General features: G+C 38.4%; 1 protein-coding gene across 1 annotated transcript in view; it reads left to right on the top strand.

The window, feature by feature from the left end:
- Positions 1–548: 548 nt before the first annotated feature.
- CAND1 (cullin associated and neddylation dissociated 1) overlaps positions 549–21,450 on the top strand; it is a 45,625-nt gene continuing 24,723 nt past the window's right edge. Inside the window, exons 1-2 of the mRNA XM_030820033.1 lie at positions 549–1,045; positions 13,004–13,147. Of these exons, the coding sequence (XP_030675893.1) occupies positions 978–1,045; positions 13,004–13,147 (212 nt within the window). The 5' untranslated portion in view covers positions 549–977. The remainder of the gene's footprint in view (positions 1,046–13,003; positions 13,148–21,450) is intronic.

The raw sequence follows: 21,450 nt of genomic DNA, 5'->3' as shown, positions 1-21,450 counted from the left end.
GTGCGCGACGATTCAAAGGTTTTTACCCAGCACGGCTCCCCCGTCAGACTGCAAATCCCAGCATTCACTCCTTCCACGGGAGCCAATGAGGAAGCTACAAGTTCCCGCAGCCAATCACATTCTGAGCCAGTGTATCACCCGACTGAATTCTGGGATTTGTGGTTTTCACGTGGCAACATTACACCACGGTGGTTAAGGCAATGCAGGCCACGCGTCTGATCCCAAACGACACTTCCCTGTTATAAATTATTATGTTGGTTCCGCAAGCTAACTCCTTAACTGTCGTTACTCCCAGGCTTTCTCCTACTCAAAGCTCGTAATCTTTTTCTCTTAATGTCATTAAATAATCAAGTTATTTTCAGATTAAGGCCCACTTGCTCCACTCGTCTCCTGTCCTTTAACCGTCGCTTTAAAGTCTCGCGAGAACAGCCCCTTTTTTTGTCGTCGTCATGTCTCCAAAAGGCGGGTCACGCGAAAACTGACACAGGCTTCAGCCAACCAAATTGTCTTTTAACTCTTGTCTCCACAGTGTGCGTGGGCAGGCCTCCGTGAACTCTGACCTTAGCTTTCCGTAGCGTCCCGCGTCTGCCGCCCCCGCCCCCGGAGCGAAGGAGGCGGGCTTTGGCCTTTTGCCCTAGGGAGCGAGTGCGGAGCGAGTGGGAGCGAGACGGCCCTGAGTGGAAGTGTCTGGCTCCCCGTAGAGGCCCTACTGTACGCCCCGCCACCCATGAGCTCGTTCTCACCTGAACAGCGCTGTCGTTAAGCTGGCCCTGTAGCCTCGGCTTACTCCGGGACAGGCCCACGCCTCGCCGGGGAGGGGGCAGCCCGTTGAGGCGCCTCCCTAGTCAGCGTCGGCGTCGCGCTGCGACCCTGGAAGCGGGAGCCGCCGCGAGCGAGAGGAGGAGCTCCAGTGGCGGCGGCAGCGGCAGCGGGCAGCAGCTCCAGCAGCGCCAGCGGGCGGGATCGAGGCCGTCAAAATGGCGAGCGCCTCGTACCACATTTCCAATTTGCTGGAAAAAATGACATCCAGCGACAAGGACTTTAGGTGAGGCCGAGATCCGACCCTCACCCCACCCCGGGGTTCTCGCAGCCGCGGCCCTGGCCGTCACGCAGGCCTTGCCCCACCCCTTCGGCCGTAGCCGGTAGCTTCTCTGCCCCGAGGTCTCCAGCCCACCGGTCCGCTGGCTTCCCGATCCCTGGCGAGCCCCTTTCCTCTCCCCTCCTGCAACCCCCTCCCCCCATTCTTTCTCCTAGGCAGTTGCCCGCCGCGGTCTCTAGGCCCCGTTTGCGTGTCTCAGCGCCCCCACATCCTTCCCTGCCCCACCGGGAAGCGATTCTTGCGTCTCAGGTAGCGCGAAGGGGCGAAACCACCCACCATTGTGGAGAAGGGAGTTGCTCTAGGCTGGGAGACCGGGCGCCGGGCCTACTCGCTTGCCATCCTGCGGCGCTAGGCCGCCCTGCTCGCTGGGGCCCAAGCTGCTGCCCACTCGGAGACCCGGCAGCCTCCTCTCTGCCCGCAGGTGCGCGTGGGCCTTGCTGCATTCAGGTGGAATGATGAACTTTTGGGCTCTTGGCTGATACATACTTCTTTTTTGGATTATTTATTTTCATGAAGGTGGGAAGAAGGGGGAGGGGAGCCAGGATGGAGGCAACTTCTCTCGTAGGGTTTTCCCGCCAGCATCACTGTCAGTTCCCCTTGTCAGGTAAAACCAACTTAGGAACTCGGGGTTTCAGTCTCATGTCCTCATATCCAAAATCACTGCCAAAGGGATGGATTGCTGGATCTTAATCATAGCAGACGGATCTTCGAAAGGAAGAGATGTTTAATACGGACCTGGTGAATATGAAGCTTTATTACAGCAGTTCTGTTCAGATCTGTACTGTTGGTTCCAAATTGTTGTAATATGCACAGTGAAGATTTGTTATATTTGTACAGGTTATCTTTGTTTTTATTTTTCCTTGCACGCTACGGTGATTGTTGCATTCTTTCCCGCCTCCCATCTCTTCACAAATAAGTTCTCAATCTAAAAAAAAAAAAAAAAGTTGCTTATTTCCTTATACCTGTTTTGTTCTCTAATGCTTACTGGTTGTAATTTGGGTGCATTTTAAAGGAAATAACAAATAGTCTTCAACTAAAATTGTGACTAAAGAGCTTGTTTGTTTTGTATGAACAATGTTTTAACACCTGAAAATGTGTCCAAACCATGTAGATTGGGAAGCACGTTTCGGATTTGTGAAAGGAAAACCATGAAAAAGTAGTAATTGTGTTCCTGGTTAAATTGATATACTAGCTTATTAAAATAGTCAGTGACCACAAAACCACATATTACTTTAAAAAATATTTCTACCTAGGCAGCTCTTAAGTGTTGTATTTAAAACTTAAAAATCAGTTCGCTAATGGTAAAAATTTTAGTATTGTAACTTTTTGGAGGTGACATGTTTGTTTTGTGTATTTTAGATTTGTGTAGTTCTAGGGCCAAAATTAAGATTCTTGGGGGAAATAAAAGTTTTGTGGTGTTTTACGGATTGGAATGCTGTTTGATTTTTGGGGCTTTGCTTGCTTCCAGTTCAAGTAATGGATAAGGTGTGTGGCGTGATTTCCTCCCCATTGCTGTCAGTTTGGCTCATCCTGTAAAGGTGGTAAATTTCATTCTGATTGTGGTCAATTTCAGTCTGAAGGTAGCACTTTATAATAATACAATTTTGTTTAACTAGTCAGACTCCTGTGTGGGTATAAGTTTAGAAAGGCCAAAGAAATTATGTGGTGACACCGTACATGTGATTATTGACTGAAGCTTGCTTTCTTAAATTTCCTGTGAAAGAAAGATAACATGTACATACCTAGTTGTTTTTTTTAAAATAAATTACATGAAAGAAATAATGCTCTGATACTAAATGACAGTCACTGCTGAATTTGATAAAGATTATCTATGAATTTTGGTTGTACTGAATCAAAACATTGTCTGCAGGATTAGTGTAATATTGATATATTCCTAATGGTGAATACTAAACAAGGTATGTTTAGGAGCAGTACGTGATTTCCAGTAATTTGACATCATTAAGTTATTTTTATCAACTCTTTTCTAAAAAACATTTTTATAATGCGCTGTAGCCATCTAGTTAATAGACAAGTCTTTGGAACTAAAGCACTTTATATATTCAGTTTAAACAGACATTTAATAATTAGTGAGCATTTGGAGTCAAGAATTTTGAAATTTTTTCTGCATATTTTTAGTATAGGCATTTATTTTAATTTGCTCTTTTTTAAAAAAATGATGCTTTGTTCTCATTAGAAGTTTATTTATTTTGGCTTAAATACCAAGATTTGTGGCTACATATTTTAAAAATACCTAGCACTAGAAGGATCTTGAGGGCAAGGTTAACATTATGGAATGACCAACATGTGCAAAGCACTCTGCCTGTACTAAGGACGAGAGAAGAAAAAAATGCTGCCAAAATGAAGAGCAAATTTTATTATCCTCATGGTAGAATCCAAAGAGAATTTGACCTAGTCACAAGATCTGGGTTCTAATCATGTGTGATTCTTTGTTGTGAACTGTAAGATCTTATGCAAGCTATTTAATTTGAGATTACATTTTCACTTCTGAGAGGCATGGACATGACTAATTACAAAAGGTTGCTTATAGGCATAAAATTCCAGGTCTATTTATATAATTACATAGTCCATTAATACAGAGAAGGTACAGAAATGAATGCAGGCTTAAAAATTTGGAAATTTCAGCATTTTAAAAGAATCTTTTTGTAGGACTTAATAGGCTCAATTTATTGAAAAATTGTGTAATATTTCTTTTGTGTTTTAGTAGCTTGCATTATTTTAAAATGAGATATTAAGACAGGAGAAATGAGGAAGCATTCGGATGAGAAATGCTGAGATTAGGAACTCTGATGCCATATGCAGGGTTTTTATTGTTGTTGTTGTTTTGGGTTTTTTTGTTTGTTTTTTTGAGACGGAGTCTTTTCTGTCACCAGGCTGGAGTGCAGTGGCGCCATCTCAGCTCACTTCAGTCTCCGCCTCCCGGGTTCAAGCGACTCCCTTGCTTCAGCCTCCCAAATAGCTGGGATTACAGGCACGCACCACCACACCTGGCTAATTTTTTTGTATTTTAGTCGAGACGGGGTTTCACCATGTTCGCCAACATGGTGTCGATCTTCTAACCTCGTGATCCGCCCGCCTGGGCCTCCCAAAGTGCTGGGATTACAGGCGAGAGCCACCGTGTCCACCCATGCAGGGTTTTTTGTTTGTTTGTTTAAAAAAAGGAGACTAGGAGCTCTTTTATAAAAAAAGGAGGAGGCATTTGTGTGTCTTAATTACCAGGATAGTGCCTGTTACTTACTAGCCTTGGTTTAATGAAAAGTTATTAATGAATGCCAGTTCAAATAAAACCTTCAGAAGAAAAATGAAGAAATATTCCTTGGGACAGTACCTTAGAACAGCGCTTCTCATCACTTCCTCCCTAAAAGAAACACTTCTGGAGTGTACTGAGACTTTTTGCCAGAAAACATTTATACCAGTGTATATAGTTATTTTAAGGACCTCTAGTGATGCATGGTCCATAAATGAATAAAGAGTAAACCTTATAATGTAGCCAATAGGTAGGGTATTCGGTTGATACCAGAGTGAAAGCTTTAATGTGGATGAACCATGTGACACTCCATTTGTGAATATTAATATTGAATATTTGGTGGGTTGAGGTAACTAAGTTATTTTCTTTTTTTTTGTTTTAGAGATAGGGTCTTGCTCTGTCGCCCACGCTGGAGTGCAGTAGCACCACCTCAAGTCACTGCAGCTTCAACCTCCTGGGCTCAAGCAATCTTCTTCCCACCTCAGCCCCCAGAGTAGCTGGGACTACAGGTGTGCACCACTACAGTCAGCTAATTTTTTTTATAGAGACGGGTGTCACCATGTTTCCCAGGCTGATCTCAAACTCTTGAGTTCCGGCAGTCTGCCCACCTTGGCCTCCCAAAGTGCTGGGATTACAGGATTGAGCCACTGTACCCAGCCACTTCTTTTATTTTCATATTCTTCAAACACTAGTTGATTTAAAATATTCCAAGGAATCAAGAGCTAAAGAAAATATCATTATCTTTCTATATGTAATAGTTAATATTAATGCTTACTGTGAGCTTGATTTTTATTTGTCCTTACAACTTTAGTAAAAGAGGATAATAATAATCTCATTTACAGTTGAAGAAACTGAGATTTGGAGAGATTAAGTACTTGTTTAAGGTCAGATAGATAGTAGGTCTGGGACTTATAGGATCTCTTTACCCCCAGAGCATGAACTCTTAACCACCCAGTTATGTCACTTCTCCAGGGTTTAGACCAGGGGATGTTAAGATTCAGGCCTTAAATTTCATTTCCCTCTAAAATTAGGCTTATAGAATATTTCATGCTAGAAGATGCTTTTAATAATTCCTGAGGACTACAAAAAGTTTAAGATCTAGTGCTTACTTTCCCTAAATCTACATGCTTGTTGAATAGTTAAGACACTGTTGTAAAAAGATGAATAACCCAGGACAATATGTAATTGTCAGACATTAAGTGGCAGAGAATATTAAAGCAAGAAGATTCATGTCCATGGAGAGATTTGAGCCAGGTCTTGAAAATGAAACTCTCCATAGAAAGAGAAAATGTAAAGCACACGATACAAAACTTCACTGGGGAAGAGGGAATAGATAACTTGACTGTAGCTGGATGGATATTGTCCACAGAACTCCTTAAGAATAGGGACCTTGTCTTACTAAACGGAATCCTTCTCTTTGTCTGGCTCTGGGCCATGTGGGTTCTCAGTAGGTGCTTGTTTAAGTAGAATTGGATTTTATTTCCATTATGTAGGGATTTTAGGAACCTTCAGGAAACCATTGTAAAATCAACTAAACTGTTTGTTTAAATACCACTTGATAGAATCTTCTTAAAATAATTCACCCCATTTTAGAATGCAAGTTTTTCCCAATTTGATAAAGATTTATTTATTTAAGTGTTTTGGATATTGGATGGTTTTTTCTTTTGGAAACTGTTTAAAATGCTTATAAAAAAATCTCAAGCCTTTTAAGGAATCAGGTTTTCAGAGCTGGAAGGAACCTTAGAGATCCTATAATATAGCTGAAAGTACAGTGTGGGTGGGCATTTACAGTAACAACAGGAAATAGTGAAATTATCTTAAATACTTATGCTTGAAGAAAAGCAGGTTTAATCAGAAGAAATAGATTTGCAGAGATTAAGAAGGTGATTTCTGGGCACTTTAAAAATACTTAGCAGGTTGATGGCAGTAACTTTCTTGATTTTACTTAGATGTTTTTTTCTTGATATATACTATGCTAACTGGTTATCAGCAGTGATTAGGGCTCACCACTGAGAAAGAGGAGGAAGGGACCTCACAGAGAAAACTGGGAAGAAAGATTAGTAAAAATTAGATTTCTTTACATGAACAATATTAAGACTATTCCAATTTAGGCCTTGTGCGGTGGCTTATGCCTATAATTCCAGCACTTTGGGAGGCCAAGGCAGGCAGATCATCTGAGGTCAGGAGTTCATGACCAGCCTGGACAACATGGTGAAACCTCATCTCTACTAAAAATACAAAAATTAGCCGGGCATGGTGGTGCACACCTGTAATCCCAGCTACTCGTGAGGCTGAGGCAGCAGAATTGCTTGAACCCGCGAGGCAGAGGTTGCAGTGAGCCGAGATTGCACCACTGCACTGTGGCCTGGGCGACAGAGGGAGACTGTCTCAAAAAGAAAAAAAAAAAAAAAACTGTTCCAACTTAATTCATAGCACTCTAAGGAATAACTGAGGAAAAGTGAAATAGCAGTGGTGTATGTGCAGGATCTCTGAAAGGTAATTGGTGTACTGAGTGATAAAGTTGACCATATCAACTAGATTTCTGGTTGGAAACAGGTAAAATTCTGTTTATGTATGATGGGAGAGGCTGTGATGAGAGTTATTGTGAGTGCAAGGTATCTGTCGATCTAGTGCAAGTTCTAGTGTAAGTTCCAGACTGTGTTACTCATCACTGTGTTCGCAGAGTAGAGTTCCTTATGTTGGTGCTCTCAAAATACTTGTTGAATTAAGGAATGAGATGGCACTGCCTACAGGTCATATCAACCTGGGAATTCCATTGAAGTCTGAAACGTAACCATTTATCTTTTTCTTTTCCCATCTTAATGCCTTCTTTATCCTTATTTTGGCCTGTTAAATTACCATCCACTGAAAGTCACAAGCAGAAAGCCTTTGATATCACCCTTCTCCTGTCTGTCTTCTTTGGTCTCCTGATAAGTATTTCTCAAATTAATCTTGCTGTCTCAGGCCTCTCCCTAACCCAGTTTGTTCCCTCTGGCCATTAGAATTTTCTTCTATATATTGCAGCTGATCATTGCCTCCCTCACTAATTTCCATTGACTACAAGATAAACTCCAGATTTCTTAGCTGTTGCCCATCTGAATTCGTAGAGACCGCTCTCCTAAAATCCCTGACAGTCTCCCTAGTCTCCTAATGTAACTCATTTAGTGGATATTTTCTTTGCTTTACTTTGGTATTTTTTTTAATCACTTTTTCCTTCTTGGAATTCTTTTATATGGGCATCCTGACACAAGTTGGGTTTTTTGTCCGTAATAGTCAGGGAGAACACACACTTTAGGGTATCAGAGGATGTTAGAAGGAACCTATTCATTTGGGTAATTTGGGAAAGAGTCTAAGGAAGTGAAGCCTTGCTTTAGATTGAGTGTTGTCAGAAAGTGAGGTCAATTCTATAATTCGGCCTCTTAATAAATTTTATAGGGAGGGCTGACCTAAGCAGGGGGAAAGCTGTAGTTGGTAAAGAAGTATCAGTCACTCATTTAACTGGAGAGGGGAATGTTTGATATTTTGTATTGCTCGGTGACCTTATCCGAAATGGATGTTCTGTGAGATTGTTTATGTCTAAGAAAACAATATGCCTTAGCTATTAAGCATCAGATCGGTTGGTAATAACATTGAGGTTTAGTTATGAGTCTCAGATAAGTTTCTGGAACGTGGAGGCTGCTGTTTTTTTTCTTTATCAGTGCCCACTTTTGGCCAAGGGTAGACAAAGTTGGGCTGCAGGACATTAATTTTTGATTTTCACGTCTTCACTATGGTGGAGATTTTGTTAAGATCAGAGGAATATCCATTCCTTGTAGTTTGCAGTTTAACCAAAGTTAATCCTTTCTTCTATTGTAAGATGAGCAGTTTATTCATCTGATGTGACAATGGCTGCAGGGTAACATTAAGACTTTGGACAAGGATACATTAGCTGACTGTAATACCGTCTTTTGGTTTCTCCTAGCTCATCCTTACCATCCCTATATCTAATCCATTTTGAAGAATTATTAATTTTAATTTGTAAAATTCAAACCAACTAGTTCTCATTATTTGTAGTATGTTTTGTAACATTATCACAAACACTGAGTTAGCAAGTACTGAACCATTGCTTCTGAGGGAATTATGGAATTACTTTCTGTGAGTCCTGAGTCACATTATTTTAATCAGTTGGTGAGTTTGTAACCTTGTTTTATGAGTGTTTCTTTTAAAGATGTCTTAATATATATTGCTGATTGAATAACATTGAATTACAGCCAATAAAGAAGCTTATCTAACACATATGTTCTTTTCAGAAGGCACATTATAGCCTTCTTGCACTTAGGAATGCTAGACAGCATTTCAGCACTGTGCTTGGAGGCCATATTAAACAACAAGAGCACCAACAAAAAGCACAAACATATGAAAAACATGGGCTGAAATAGGCCAAGAAGAAGATGCTTGTTTACAACATGAGAGCTGGAGCTAGAAGGCAGAGTGTTGCTTTGTGCCACCACGGCTGGGAATGTATGTGTTGGATTACTCAAATTTTTCGCCACTTGATATTCATCCAAATGACTGTGAAATAGGAAGCATTAATTTTGGCTTTACAAATAAATGTTAATGAGTAGGTGAATTTGCAAATACGGAACCTGGGAATAATAAGAATCAACTGTATGTCATTTTTTTTTTCCATCTTCATTGATTGCCATAACCTAACTCAGGCTATCATGATTTCTCACTTAGTCATTCTCCTAACTAGTCTCCATTCAGTATGGCCAAATGAAGATTGGTTCTCTCCAAAGTATGGTCCACAGTATAGCTGGAGTAATGTTTCTGAAATGTAAATCTGATCATTGCATTTATTCCCCATCTGTAACCCAGTTGTTTTTCAGTAGCTTCCCATTGCTCTTAGAATAAAGGCTAAAATCCTGATACGGTCTACAAATCCTTTAAATTCCTGGCCCTTGCTTACCTGGCACTAATTTCCTCTTGCTTCACCATAATTCTGCCTACTCTTTATTTATTTTTGAGACAGAGTGTCACTCTTTTGTCCAGGCTGGTGTGCAGTGGCGTGATCTTGACTCATGGCAACCTCCATCGCCCGGCTTCAAGCGACTGCCTCCCAGGTTCAAGCATTTCCCCTGCCTCAGCCTCCCAAATAGCTGGGATTACAGGCATGTACTACCACGCCTGGCTAATTTTGTATTTTTGGTAGAGACGGGGTTTCATCATGTTGCCCAGGCTGGTCTTGAACTCCTGACCTCCACCCGCCTAGGTCTCCTAAAGTGCTGGGATTACAGGTGTGAGCCACCATGCCCAACCTCTACTCTTTAGATCAGTCTTTCCTGACACAACCCGCATTTCAGTCTAGGTCATGTTACTTTGTTTATACGATAGTGCTTTCTTGTTTTGAGATGAATCTTACTCTGTCACCCAGGCTGGAGTGCAGTGGCTCAATCTCGGCTCACTGCAACCTCTGTCTCCCAGGTTCAAGCGATTCTCCTGCCTTAGCCTCCCAAGTAGCTGAGATTACAGGTGTGCACCACAACACCCAGCTAATTTTTGTAATTTTAGTAGAGACGGGGTTTCACCATGTTGGCCAGGCTGGTCTCGAACTCCTGATCTCAGGAGATCTGCCTGCCTCGGCCTCCCAAAGTGCTGGGATTACAGGCGTGAGCCACTGGCACCTGGCCCCATAGTGTTTTCTTGATAACACTTTCCTTCATAGCATTTATCTTAGTTCTTAGTTCTACAGATGCTTACTCATATATGCAATTTAAAAAGTTAATATGCCTTTTACTAGACTGTAATGTAAGCTCCAAGACAGCAAGAATTGTGTGTGCTTTGGTTAGCCCTTATATCAGCAACAACTAGTATGGTACCTGATATGTAGTAGGTTCTTATTAGATAGTCTATGAGTATATAACGCCCTTCCCATCTTGACTTCAGCCTATATTCCCATCATCTTCCTATTAGGTTTCTGTGCTCCACATACTGAACTGTTTCCTTAGTCCTTCACTCTGAGGTGCTCTGTCCTTCCCCACTACCAAAAAAAAAAAAAAAAAAGTAATTTAAATCCCAAACCAGTTTTTCCCATGCAAACCCCTATTCATCCTCTGAGATCCAACCTAACAGTCAACTCTTGGGTGTGATAATTTCCATATGCTCTTGAGTAGTGTTTTATAAAATGTATTGAGATTTGTGCCCTTAGCACCATACCTAAAAGAGTAAATGCTGAAGAGATATGGACATGCCATGGACAGCTTTCAAACTGGTCAAACAACTTCCTTAATAAGATTAATAGTGTAAATTTTTAATATTTACAGAAGGAATAAATTATTCCCAGAACTTTGTGATTTCAGGGTCACCATTTAAAAGTAACTCTTGGTATTACAATAATCTACTTTTTCTGCTTTTTAAAAATATCTATTGCTAATTTTGATAGTGCTCATTTCAGCTTTTTAAAATATTTAACCATTAATCATAGATTTTTGAAAATCAGTAGGCTTCTTTATTACAATATAAGCTTCCTGATGTTAGGGGGGCCAAAGTGTATTCAACTTTTATCTGTCCTTATTTCTTAGTCCAGGGTTTCTTACATAATAGTGAATAAATAGTAAGTAAAGAATGAATTTGTGCCGGTAGAACCATACAGGACCATAAAACAACTTTTTACTTGGGATTATGTTTTTCTACTTAAATTGATGATCACTGTTTTCTCTGGAAGCAGATAACTGGCATTGCAGTGGTTCTTAGAGGTCATAACTATTATGGTTATTTAATGGATTTTATTTAAGTAAAACAGTTAAGATGTTTTCAGTACTTTGTGTGCAGGAGTGCCTGCATTAATGTGTTACTCAGTTTTTTCACTTTCCAGAATATTAATGAAAATTAGTCATGTAGTTTTAATTTTGTTTTGTCACATTATACAATGGGTGAGGGGCTTCCAATTAGGAGAGCTGTGTCCATTTTTTAAAAGTACATGCTTAATTGATCTTGTATTGCCCCAATGTAAATATAAGCTTTTTTAAAAATAAGCAGTTTTACAGAACGTGGTAAGAATTAAACTATTAGGTTGGTGCAAGAGTAATTGTGGTTTTTGCCGTAATACATACTTGCATGTAGTGTAAAACTTTGTCAGATCAGTATTAAATGAACATACTAGTTATTGGAATTATCCTTAAAATTACCTTATATGTAATGCATTTCTAAATTATTAAGTTGTTTTGCCAACCTTTACCACACAGTTTATTACCCATGTTGCAGACTATCTCCATAGCTGTTTATCAATTCAGCTCCAGTAGTTGTTTTTTTATTTAAACATGGATTTTGACATTTCTCTGTAGTGTACAAAATAATGTATTTTTACTAAAACTGGATCTGGTTCAAATAAAAGAGTGTTAACTAGTTATCTTAGTTGGATTGCTTCCATAAGTGGAGGGGAGCCAAGAATTATGGGACAAGTTCATTCGGCTTTTAAGGAGATCTTAGGGCTTTATTTGAATGTGATTATCTCATATTCTGAGAAATCACTTTTAAAACAATGAATTGTTTGGTAAGGCATGTGGAGAAGAAACTCTGAGACGCTGTTTATACCTTATTTTACCTGAAACTCTATTTATCTTGTCCACTATTCAGTCCTTTTCATTTAAAGCTGAGATTAGATGATTGATCACTCTGGGTTTTTGCCAGGCTGTTCACTGTTAAACCTTCCTTTGGCAGTGGTTCTTAAGGGGTGGGGGGAGGTGGGAGATGTCAGGGGGAGCTACTTTCTAGAATCACCTCTTCACTATTTTGAAAATAAGTTTGGTGGCTGGGCACAGTGGCTCATGCTTGTAATCCCAGCACTGTGGGAGGCCGAGGCAGGCGGATTCCCTGAGGTCAGGAGTTCGAGACCAGCCTGGGCAACATGGTGAAACCCTGTCTCTACTAAAAATACAAAAATTAGCCGGGCGTGGTGACAGGTGCCTGTAATCCCAACTACTTGAGAGGCTGAGGCGGGAAAATAGCTTGAACCTGGGAGGCAGAGGTTGCAGTGAGCCGAGATCCTGCCACTGCACTCCAGCCTGGGCGACAGAGCAAGACTCCCTGTATTTAAAAAAGAGAATGAAAAAGAAAATAGGACTGATACCTAGTGATGGGTATTTTGGGAAATTTCCAGTAATATGTGACCATCCCCTGCAGTGCAACATACTTGTTTTGAAAGTGTTCTTAATGTTTGGAAGGTGTTGTTTATGGTTAAGGGCTTCCTAGATAGAATTCAAATCCCATGTAAAGAAAAAGAGGAACTTTTCTCACCTAAAAGCAGTGATGCAATTAATTAGAATGAAAGAGTACTCACTGTAGGTCCTGGTAGTCAATTTGAGATCAAGACTGACCTGGGGAAAATAATTTTGGATAATGGTACCTCATATAAAAGCATATCAGTACTTAATCTCTCACCGTCTCTCTGGATACAATGAATTTTAAGTACATTATTGCTCTTTTCCTTGGTAGCTTTTAGATTAAATTTATGATCACTTTTTTTAAAAAGTGGATGACTTTTATAATAAAAGATGTTTCTGTTGAGTGAATGGTATAGCAGTGGATTTGAAAAATCATCTTTTTAAATTAATGCTTTAAAATTTTAAAATTAACAAATTTTATTTTATTTTTTTTGATAGGTTTATGGCTACAAATGATTTGATGACGGAACTGCAGAAAGATTCCATCAAGTTGGATGATGATAGTGAAAGGAAAGTAGTGAAAATGATTTTGAAGTTACTGGAAGATAAAAATGGAGAGGTACAGAATTTAGCTGTCAAATGGTAAGTTGTTTTTTACTGGTTGAGTCTTTCTTCCTGCTCCCCCAACCCTGTTTTTAAAAACTCTCTGATAAGTAGTAAATTATCTTAGCCTTGTACTATCTCTTTCTAGTGTTTGTGTGTAGAATTTTTAGGTGACTAATGTTTAGTGTTTGTATATGGTATATATAGTGTATTTCCTTACAGCATATAAGTTACTAAATGGTATTTTCTTTTAATTCCTACGAAGTGCATGTAGGGAACTCCAAAAACAATGATTCTCTCATTTGTTTGACTATAGCCTACATTTTTAGCTGAGTTAAAGGCCTACTTGCCTCTATGTATCTCTGTATTCCAGTGGGGATGAAATTTTAAAATGAAATGATTAAGGAAAATTAAAAACTAATAATAATTTTTTTTTTTTAAGGCAGGGTCTCACCTTGTCTCCCAGCTGAGAGTGCAGTGGTGTGATCACAGCTCACTGCAGCCTTGATTTCCTGGGCTAAAATCCTCCTGCCTCAATTTTTAAAATTTTCTTGTAGAGACAAGGTCTCACTCTGTGGCCCAGGCTGGTCTCGAACTCCTGGGCTCAAGTGATCCTCCCACCTTGGCTTCCCAAAGTGCTGGGATTATAGGCATCAGCCACCATGCCTGCCAAAAAACTAATAATAATAAAATTCTTAATAAAGAATAGCAGCAGTTAAACCATAGTTAACTCAAAACAACACTGATGATACAATATATATATATCATCAGTTGATACAATAGACATATGATACAATAGTTACAGAGAGTCTTTTCTAAGAATTATGGAGATTCTGATTGTCTTTGTGTATACAGTGCAGTGGGAGCTTCTTGCTATGCATGATGTTGGCAGTTTGGTTTCTTATTTTTAGTCGGGTAAATAATTTGAGTTCTCAATAAATTCCATTAACATACTGATTTAGTTTATGAATGTCAACTTTTAGAAACCCTTAATTTACATAGTTATTAGTTTAACCTTTAGCCTGATAAAAATTATGGAATTATGTCTTTTTGTACATCATTATATTTGGTATCAATTTAAATAAAGCATTGCTTGTTTTTAAAGGATTTTAAATTTGTTTTAGCCTAAACTTTTACATATCCCTGTAAAAGTACATAAAAATATGAGAACTAATTTGTCAGCATAGAATTTCCAGACATGCAATACAAATTTCTTTAACTTGGGACAAGTTAAAGAAATTAAGTTTAAAATAAAAATTAAGTTTAAAATAAAATGGGTCTTTCAAAAAGTGATGTTGTATGGGAGTGGTGGCTCACATCTGTAATCCCAGCACTTTGGGAGGCCGAGGCAGGTGGATCACCTGAGGTCAGGAGTTCGAGACCAGCCTGGGCAACATATAGAAACCCTGTCTCTACTAAAATACAAAAATTAGCCAGGCATGGTGGCACACGCCTGTAATCCCTGCTACTTGGGAGGCTGAGGCAGCAGAATCGCTTGAACCCGGCAGGCGGAGGTTGCAGGGAGCCAAGATCGTGCCACTGCATGCCAGCCTGGGTGACAGCAAGACTGTGTCTCAAAAAAAAAAAAAGGCGTTATAGAATGATACAGATGAGTCAGTAATTTTACTTTAATTCTTTATCTTTTAATATCTTTTTCCCATGTGCCTAATAAACAAAATTAAACTTCGTTCAAAATGTTTCCTGAATGTTTCTCAACCTTTTAAAAAAATAAGTCTTTAAGAAAGTAATTTTTGTCCTAAATTGAGAGTTGGGAGGTACGTACTTCTTGGTCACTTTAGTATGTATCTTTACTCATTAGGAACCTGAGTTTCTTGACATTTTGTTGGTATTTTATATTTATAATTAGAGGAGTTGGGGATAAATAACATATATTCAAGAAAATAAAGGAATTAGGATATAAATAAATAGAGTAGGAGATAAAATGATAGTAAATAATCTAAGAGCTCAGTCTTAGAGGATGGAAAATCCCAATAGATAGATTATTAAGCAGCCATATCAATTATTAAGCAGCCATATCAAAAAATTGGAAAAATTGAACAAAGAATTCATCACCCAAAATAAAGATCCAGAAATATTTCACAGACATCTTTAAAACCTCAAAGAACAGATAATTCCAGTACAGAGAGTTGTAGTACTGTTCTAGAACATAGGGTAAGTATGAAAACCTTCCAGACTTTTATTCAAATTAAATACTGGTAACAGATCCTGACTAATGATAATACTTAAAAAAAAAAGAAAGAAAATTATAGACTAGCTTCATTTAAATGTTCAAAATAAAATATAGCAGTGTATTATTAGTAACATACTGTGACTAAGATTTTAAGGGGGCAGTTCAGTATTATATGCTTTATTAGTACAGTTATTATGTTAGTAGGTCAAAGGGAGAAAAAACTATCTGGTTAGTTGTCAAGACACTGGTAAGAGTCAACATTGAATCTTGATTAAAACAAAACAAAACAAAAGCACTTAGTTTACTTAGTGTAATTAGGGAGGTGAAAAACTTCCAAAAACCAGCATCATACTTGATTTGTCATTAGAGTGAAGAACAGTTTGAAGATGTATTATCCCACTTGACAGAATTCATCATCTGTTCCAGGTCAAACATGTAACAACATAGGAATTGATAGGTCCTTAAAAGAGTACACATGCACGTACACACACACACACACACACACACACACTTTCTTCAGCCCTCACACACATACACACAGACACACTTCAGCCCCCGCCCCTGACACACACACATACACACACTTACTTCAGCCCAAAAGTTATAAAATACCAGATACATTCACCCTAAAGTCAGGGACAAGGCAAATATGTGTATCTCTCTGCCGTTTCTTTTGAGGGTATTAACCACTTTAAGACAGAGGGGTAGGAAGAAAGAGGCATAAGAATTGAAAAGTATATGTGGGAAAAACAAGTCAATTAAGAAAAATTGAATTTACAAAAAGAATTCAGTGAGGTAGGATGTAAAATTTACAAAATTAGTAGCTTTTCATATAAGCTTTTGATAACTAGCTTTTCATATGGGCAATTAGAAGATACAATAGAAAGGAACACCCATTTATTATAGCAACAGAAAGACAAAGTAGGAGTAAATGTAACAAATGTTACAATGGTGACCTTGGATTGCAGTGTTGTGTAGTATAAGGTAAGATTACAGATTTCTGTTATTCCAAATTTATGGGAGAGAAATTTTAAAATACTTTAAGATACAAAAATGTACTTGAACAAGGAGAGAGATATCTCATGTCCTTGGATGGGATAACTCCACAAATAAGTTTTGGTTCTCTTCAGGTTACTTTTATGCTAAACTAATTATAAAATAATTATAAAAAAATTATAAAAATCATTAAGTTTTTTTCCAGAAACTAGACAAATTGACTAAAGTATATTAGGGTTGAGAGTGAGCATGTGCTGAAGATAGTTAAGAAAACTCTGAACAGGTAGAACAATTGCTGAAGGTAGAGAGGTGTTGGTTAGCCCTATAAATATTATGTCTCTATAATCAAAGCAGTGAGGTAGTGGGGCATTAATAGACCAGTGAGGTAAAATAGAATGGAAAGTATGTTATGAAGGTGGCATCACTGAGAAAAAGATGGACCTTTTTCAAATGACTGGATAATCATTTGATAAAATTATATAATTTTATCATACAACATCTCCAATCAAGGTCACCATTATTCACGTTTTAGTTACCATAAATTAGTTTTGCCTGTTACAAAACTCATATAAATGGAATTACATAGTATGTGTTCCTGTATCTGGCTATTTTTGCTCTCATAACACCACAAGTTCATCCATGTTGTGTATATTAGTAGTTCATGCCTTTTTATTAATGATTAGTAGTCCATTGATAGTTTATTTATTCATTTGGTTTCTTTCACGGATTTGACTACTGTGAATAAATATACAGTGAACGTTTCGCGTACAAGTCCCTTTTAGGACATATGTCTTTATTTTATTTTATTTATTATTATTATTTTTTTGAGACAGAGTCTCGCTCAGTCGCCCTGGCTGGAGTGCAGTGGCTGGGTCTCCGCTCACTGCAAGCTCCACCTCCCGGGTTCACGCCATTCTCCTGTCTGAGCCTCCCCTCTAGCTGGGACTGTAGGCGCCCGCCACCATGCCCAGCTAATCTTTTTGTATTCTTTTAGTAGAGACGGGGTTTCACTGTGTTAGCCAGGATGGTCGCGATCTCCTGACCTCGTGATCCGCCCACCTCGGCTTCCCAAAGTGCTGGGAGCCACCGCGCCCGGCCGTCTTTATTTTTTACTGATACCCAAGAGTGAAACTGCTCTTGTTCACTTAGCTTTTTATGAAAACGCCAAATGGTTTCCCAAAGTCTATCTACCACTTTATGTGAAAGTACCAGTTGCTCCACATTCTCACCAGCCATTTGGTTGTGCCAGTTTGTAATTTTAGCCACTTCAGTAGGTGTGTAAATGTGGTTTTAATTTCTGTTTCCCTGATAACTAATGATGTCAAGCACTGTTTCCTGTGTTTTTTGGCCATTTGTTTTTTTTGTGCATGGACTTTTTATTATCAAGTTGTAGTTCTTCTCTGAATTTGATGAGCTTAAGTTTTTAATTTTGGTTTTGAATTTACTTTAGTTTGACTTAATTTATAAGTTAATTAAAAATTTTCTTTTCTGGTTATTTTCTGTGTCCTAAGAAATCTTTGTTTACCTTAGGTTGTAAAGGTTTTCTCCAAATAAGATTTCTAATTTTAGCTTTACTTTTAGTTCTATGATCTATCTTGAATTTATTTTTGCAAAGGATATGAGGTAGGAATTAACTTTCTTTTTTCTCCAAATGGATATCCAGTTGATGCAGCACCATTTATTGAAAAGACCTTCCTTCCCTACTGAATTACTTTGGCATCCTCGTCAAAAAATCAATTGACTATAAAAGTGTGGGTCTATTTATAGATGCTGTTTTGTTCCATTGGTTTATTTGTCTATACACCAGTACAACACTTGCATTCATTGTAACTCAGGGTTTATCAACTTTGGCATTACTGACTCTCTGGGCCAGATAATTCTTTTTGTTGTTGGGAGCTATGTATTCTGTGTATTGTAGAGTGTTTAGCAGCATCCCTGGCCTTTACTCAGTATTTGCCAATAGCATTCCCACCTCTCCCAATTGTAACAATCAAAAATGTCTGCAGGCATTGCCAGATATCTCTTGGAGAGCAAAAATTGCCCTGTTGAGAAACACAGGTGTAGCTAAGTGTAAAGTAAAAGGTAATTTAAGTTCTCTAGCTTCATTCTTCCTTTCTCAAGAGTAGTTTAGTTTTTTAGGTCATTTATATTTCCATGTAAATTTTAGAGTTGTCAGCTTTTATTCTTAAAAATAAGCTTGCTTGAATTTTGATTAAAATTGTGTTGAAGCTTTAGGAGTATTTGAGAAGAATTTGTGTATTAACAATAGTCTTTCAACCATGAACCATAGTATCTTATACTTGTTAAAGTCGTTTTTGCCGAGTCCTCAGGATTTTCTACCTAAACAATCATGTCATCAGTGAATATCCCTTTCTTTCAATCCTAATTTTGATAATTTTTGTTCCTTTTTTTAATCATCAGTTAATTGAATCAAGAACTTACCAGCTTTACTAATCTTAATCAAAGACCTGACTTGTGGGATTGTTAATTTTGTCTGTTTGTTGTCTGTTTCATTGATTTCTTCTGTGATTATTGCTTTCCTAATGGCTTTCTAATTTAAACATATAAAGGTATATATTTTCCTCTAAGTATGTCTTTAGCTACATCCTACAAATTTTGGTATATTCATTATTCAGTTTGAAATATTTTTAATTTGTGATGTGATTTTTTTTTTTTTTTTTTAGTCAATTGGTTATTTAGAAGCAGTTTCCAGATATTTGGAGGTTATCTATTTTTTTACTGGTTTATAGTTTAATTCTGCTGTGGTCAGGGCACTTTCTTTTAACGTTTATTGAGATTTGTTTTGTGGTGTACCACATGGTAGGTCTTGGCAAATGTTTTATATATACTTGAAAGTATATTCTGCAGTTGTTGGGTAAAGTGTTTTATAAGTGTCAGGTCAAGGTATTTGATAGTGTTCAGATTTATATCTTTTCTGAATTTTTTTTTTTTTTTAGACTCCAGTCTGTCACCCAGGCTGGAGTGCAGTGGTGTGATCTTTGCTCACTGCAACCTCTGCCTCCCAGGTTCAGGCGATTCTCAGACTGCCTCCCAAGTAACTGGGGTTACAGGCGCACACCATCACACTCGGCTAATTTTTGTATTTTTGTAGAGACAGGGTTTCACCATGTTGGCCAGGCTGGTCTGGAACTCCTGACCTCAAGTAATCCACCCACCTCCACCTCCCAAAGAGCTGGTATTTTAGACATAAGCCACCATGCCCGGCTGTCCTTTCTGATTTTTTGTTTAGTTGATCTGTTGACTGTTGGGAAGGATGTTAAAACTTTCAACTATGTATTACTTTTCCCTATAATAAAGTCAGTTTCTTTTTCTTGCATTTTAAAGCTGTATAATGTTAAAGACAAAATTGTTCTGACATTTGTTTAAACAGTAAGAAATACTTTAATCAGGACTATTGTGATAGGTGTAAAGACTATTGCAATAGGAGAAAGAGATTGATCCCAACTTCAAATACTATGACAAGTGGAAATTTATAGCCAAAAAGCGGAAAAAGTCAGTCAGAGATGGAACATTATACAAGAACAAACATCAGGGGTGGTGAGATTCTCGCTACAATTGGGCTATGTAGGCCTGGCAAGGACAGGGGCCCAGAGTCAAGAACTACTTCTTGAGAAGAGGGCTCAGACGTGGCTTAGTAAAGTTTGGTCAGAGTCTTTACCAATGACTGGGTACATAAACATTTATACTAGTGATGTCTTCTTGATGTATGACCCTTTTATGAGTATAAGACATTTCTCTTTATCTCTGGTAATACACCTTACCTTGAAATATATTTTCTCTGATGTTAGTAATATAGCCACTTACGTTTGTTTCAAGATTGGTGTATGTGCATATGTATCTTTTTTATTTCTTGTTTTATCTGTTTTTATTTTAAAATTGTTTGTTGTAGATAGCAGGTAGTTAAGTCTTGTTTTTTCTTTTATTCAGTTTTATAATTTCTGCACTTTATTTTTTATTTTTAGTTTTTAAATACAGCATTTAAATTTTTTGTTATTTTTATTTTATTTGTTTGAGACGGAGTTTTGCTCTTGTTGCCTAGGCTAGAGTGCAGTGGCGCCATCTCAGCTAACCACAACCTCTGCCTCCCGGGTTCAAGTGATTCTCCTGCCCCAGGCTCCCGAGTAGCTGGGATTACAGGCATGCACCACCACGTCCAGCTAATTAATAATAACATTCTCTTTTTTTAAGGCAGGGTCTCACCCTGTCACCCAGGTGAGAGTGCAGTGGTGTGATCATGGCTCACTGCAGCCTTGACTTCCTGGGCTCCAGTGATCCTCACCTCAGCCTCCCAAGTAGCTGGGACCACAGGTGCATGCACCACCCCCGGCTAATTTTAGTATTTTTGTTAGAGGCAGGGTTTCACCATGTTGCCCAGGCTGGGCAAGCTCAAGAGCCCACTCGCCTCAGTCTCCCAAAGTGCTCGGATTACAATCGTGACTCACCACTATTTTGCTGAAAGCTATAACTCTTTAAATTCATTTTTGAGTTCCTTTTAACTTCGCTCCCAATTTTTATTATTTTATATTCGGTCTCTCCCTGTATCTGCCATGTTTCAGTTATCACTGCCTTCATTTTGGATTAGGCTGTATTTATGTATTTAACCTTTCAGTTTTTTTATTTTTATCTTTTCTTTTAAATCACCAAATTGACCTGCCTACTACTTCTCTGGTCAAGCAGTCAGCAGTCATCAATTGAGCATCTATTTGAGACACTGATCTGAGCATTTATCAAATTAAATTTTCATGATGTTACTTATGCTTGAAAAAATGCATTGGCTTCCAGTTTTATCACATTTCAAGTCATCGACCAGACATTAAGAGTTCTCTGTAATATCATAGATGGTTATTTTTCCTGTGGTGTTTTCCATCTGCCTTTTGTATCAAGCAGTTCTTTTTACTCCTAATTTATTTCAATGTGCATTCCACTTGTTTTAGTCTCTGTTCTTTACAAGAGCTTGTTTCCTCATTTGAAATGCTTTTCTTTTCTAACTGTCTCATGAAAGTTCAGTGCCAGCCTGGTGTGGCTTATGCCTATAATCCCAGCACTTTGGGAGGCCAAGGCGGGTGGATCACTTGAGGTCAGGAGTTCGAGACCAACCTAGTCAACATGGTGAAACCCCGTCTCTACTAAAAAT

The sequence above is a fragment of the Nomascus leucogenys genome, chromosome 10 (genome assembly GCF_006542625.1).
Source record: "Nomascus leucogenys isolate Asia chromosome 10, Asia_NLE_v1, whole genome shotgun sequence".
Taxonomy (NCBI): Eukaryota; Metazoa; Chordata; class Mammalia; order Primates; family Hylobatidae; genus Nomascus; species Nomascus leucogenys.
Note: the sequence above shows the minus strand (reverse complement) of the source record. Positions and strands in the feature narration are given on the sequence as shown.